General features: G+C 37.5%; 1 protein-coding gene across 1 annotated transcript; it reads right to left on the bottom strand.

Moving 5' to 3' along the window:
- Window positions 1-277: 277 nt before the first annotated feature.
- Window positions 278-2,119, bottom strand: LOC121966826 (switch-associated protein 70-like; the record flags this gene model as incomplete). Its single annotated transcript, XM_042516895.1, has 3 exons — window positions 1,871-2,119; window positions 635-781; window positions 278-386 (listed from the first exon to the last, which is right to left on the bottom strand). Coding segments are annotated over exons 1-3 (451 nt in total), but the record flags the coding sequence as incomplete, so codon positions are not given.
- Between the last annotated feature and the right edge of the window lie 1,050 nt (window positions 2,120-3,169).

A 3,169-nucleotide genomic window follows, 5' to 3' on the forward strand; every position in this document is an offset into this window, starting at 1 on the left:
TTCCATCTTCCCCACTGAAATGTATGAAGTACTTTACAAACTAAACATTTACAGAGAAAACCAAAACATTCAGTATCCCTAACATGCAGCTTTGGCTCCCAGTGTTTTTGGTAAAAAATATCTTGCAAAACAAAAAAAAAGTGCACATGCTGCAGTATGGAGTGAATCACTAAGTTGCCTAATGAGTCACATGTTGAGGCTTACTGCCACAGAATTATACAGTGGGTATCCGATAAGTAATAAGAGAAATGATGCCTGAAGTTACGTCACTACTCACCCTGGATCCACTCCTGCTTCTTCTTCTTGTCCGACGCACTGATTTCAAAGCTTTTATGTGACGACTTGATGAGGAAGAGACACTTCTTTCCTTCTTTATCTTGTAGAGGCTGCAGAGGAAAACAGATAAAGATTAAACCAGCTGATAAATAACAAAAAAACACACAAGCAATTACTCTGGGCTGTATATTATTTCTATAGATGGATAAATAGATGGATGGATAGAGATATATATCATGTATCAGATTCACATTGTAGCCCTAATATTTTCCACACTCTGGCCTCAGATATCAGATCAATCGCTATGAAGGCTGAGAAATAAGTGGGAGACTTTTCTTAAAAAGAACTAGGTTCTTGCCTCCACACTGCAGTTTCCATCCAGTAAGATATCTCCTTTCTTTTCTGCCAGGTCCTCGCCGACATAGTAGGAGATGGAGTTTGGCTTCAGCATGAACCAGCGCTCCGTCCAGTTCTTCCTCTTGTGACCTTTCTTCATCATGTAGCCCTGCAGAGAGAGAGAGGAAGAGGACATCAATCAGGGTAATTTCAACCCACGACTGGCCTCAACATTAACTGACTTCCATTATAAAATGATCATTTGCAGACTGGTATTGGACATTTAAATTTTGTGATCTTTCTTTAACTCACTTTAAAAATGTTTTATGTTTTTGCATGCTTTTTTGTAGCGTCTACATGACCCCAACAACACATTCAGTCCATTCTTGACATGAAAATATACAGACCTGCCACACATGCTCACAAACTCTCACTTCCTTATTTTATGTAATGTATGTTTGCATGGGGTTGTTTTATTGACTTATTCTGTTCTAAATCAATCTGTCAATCAGTCTTATCTGTGTGTTTGTCTTGAGGTTACGAGTACTTTTACATTTTCTTTGTGCAAATATGTTAACCTCTCAGCTGATGCACTTTGTGAGCCATCTCCAAGCACTTTCCAACTGACAGAGAGAGCACGAACATAAAGACGTGTAGATGACTCAAGAGGCACTGGCTTATTTACACAATATTATCAGATATTTATCATTAAAATGATATCAGTTTTTCATTTTTAAATATCATGGTTATTGCCAATACCATTACACTGCAACACCTCTAATAAATGTAAAGTAAAGAGTGAATAACTTCATAAAACTGCTAGTCACTGAAATTTTTAGCAAACGTCAGTCAAAGAGGAAATCCTGCATTCATTGGAGACTGTTCAACTGTAGATGAAAACACATTTAGTTCTCTAATCAATATGTGTAGCGGTAGAATTGTGTATGTGGGATTGAGTCAAAATAAGCTGCAGTGTTTGCTAATAATAATAATGAAGGAACATGTCATGTAGTGCAACAGTGGGGCTCACTTATGTGTATTTGATAGTTTATGGTGCTCTATAGTACAGAGGAAGAATATGAATCAGGCTTTAGATACACACACAATACTTGTTAGTAGTTTGTGTTTTTCATTGTTTCCAGGGGATCTGTATGTATGTCTGCCTCCATTATTATTGTGAACCAAACATGAGCTGTGCGAGAACAGATGGAGTTTATTTAACCATCAGTTACCAAGACTGTGCAGGTGTGTCGCCCACCTGTTTGAGCACATCCATGATGAGCTCCTGGTAGACCTCGTTGATGCCCATGGAGAGCGTCTGGCGGTCCATGCCCTTACTGAAGTGGCCCGAGCCCACCAGGCGGATGAGCTCCCAGGCATTCAGACTCTGCTGCTTCGAGTTCAGCTGCAGCTTGTAGTCCTCAAAACGCTCCTCCACCCAACTGCCCCCCATCGCCTCAGTCAGTTTACGCAGAAAGTACTCAATCTGTGCAAGGAGACACGTGCAAGACACGTGCACATGCAAGTGTTTTAACACCAACACACCAAAATGACAAACACAAGCAAAACAGTTACAAGATTTCTTTACTTTTAAATTAAACATTTCATCAGTATTGAAGATATCCGTCTCTGTCCTGTATTTTTCCCTCTTTACATCTCTACACGAGCTGACTGGAGGATATAAATCTACATTTCTTCCTGTGATTCAGCTCTGATGTTTGTTGTACCCAACAATAAATCCAGCGTTTGTAAAAGAACAGGAAGCTGGAAACTTCCTTTTCTGCTCTTGAGCAACAGACATTTTTCAACTGACCAGTTACTGGTAAACACTGAACCCCCATATGGTAATGTACAAACACTAGTACTAAAATCCAGTTCTGTATTTGAGTCTGTAACATCTATATTCATTCTGAAATGAACAAAAGCTATTTAAATGAGTCGTGAGTGGAGTAGATAGTCAGTTCAATTCTGTTGCAACATTTGTGTTAAATACTTCCACCATTTTGATGATTGACCAAACATTTGGGAGAGAGTGCTTTTCAAATATTAAGTTCTTCTGTTGAGTTCTATTAAGACAGTTACTGTAGTACACAGATAACATTTTAAAGTGCAGACAGTTTGCTGCAGGGATACAAGTTAGATGGCAGTTGATAGTGGATCAATTAGGACCCTTAACTATGGACCTAAAATCTGATCCGATCTTTCCTTCTTCAATAATAGAATATTGAATTTTGTATTTGGAAGAAAAAGTATTCAAGTGTCTAAAGCCGTGACCAAACCCAAGCCTTCACTGACAGCAGCATTAACCCATCAAAATCTGGGAAAATTTTGAATTTTAGCCAAAAAAGTAAAGTTAAAATAAAGGAAACGGAAATTACCAAAAAAAAGTGCCTACATTTTTTTTTAATTCTTTAAAATAAGTGTAAATATATAATTTTGATAATTGTAAATATATTTTAGTTTTGGGTATTAGCCTTGTTATTTGAATCACTAATTTATTCAGTTTTTTTAAATTTAAAAAACAGAAAAAATCAAACCAATTCACTCAGGGTTCAAA

The sequence above is a fragment of the Plectropomus leopardus genome, unplaced genomic scaffold, assembly GCF_008729295.1.
Source record: "Plectropomus leopardus isolate mb unplaced genomic scaffold, YSFRI_Pleo_2.0 unplaced_scaffold26010, whole genome shotgun sequence".
NCBI classification, from domain to species: Eukaryota; Metazoa; Chordata; class Actinopteri; order Perciformes; family Serranidae; genus Plectropomus; species Plectropomus leopardus.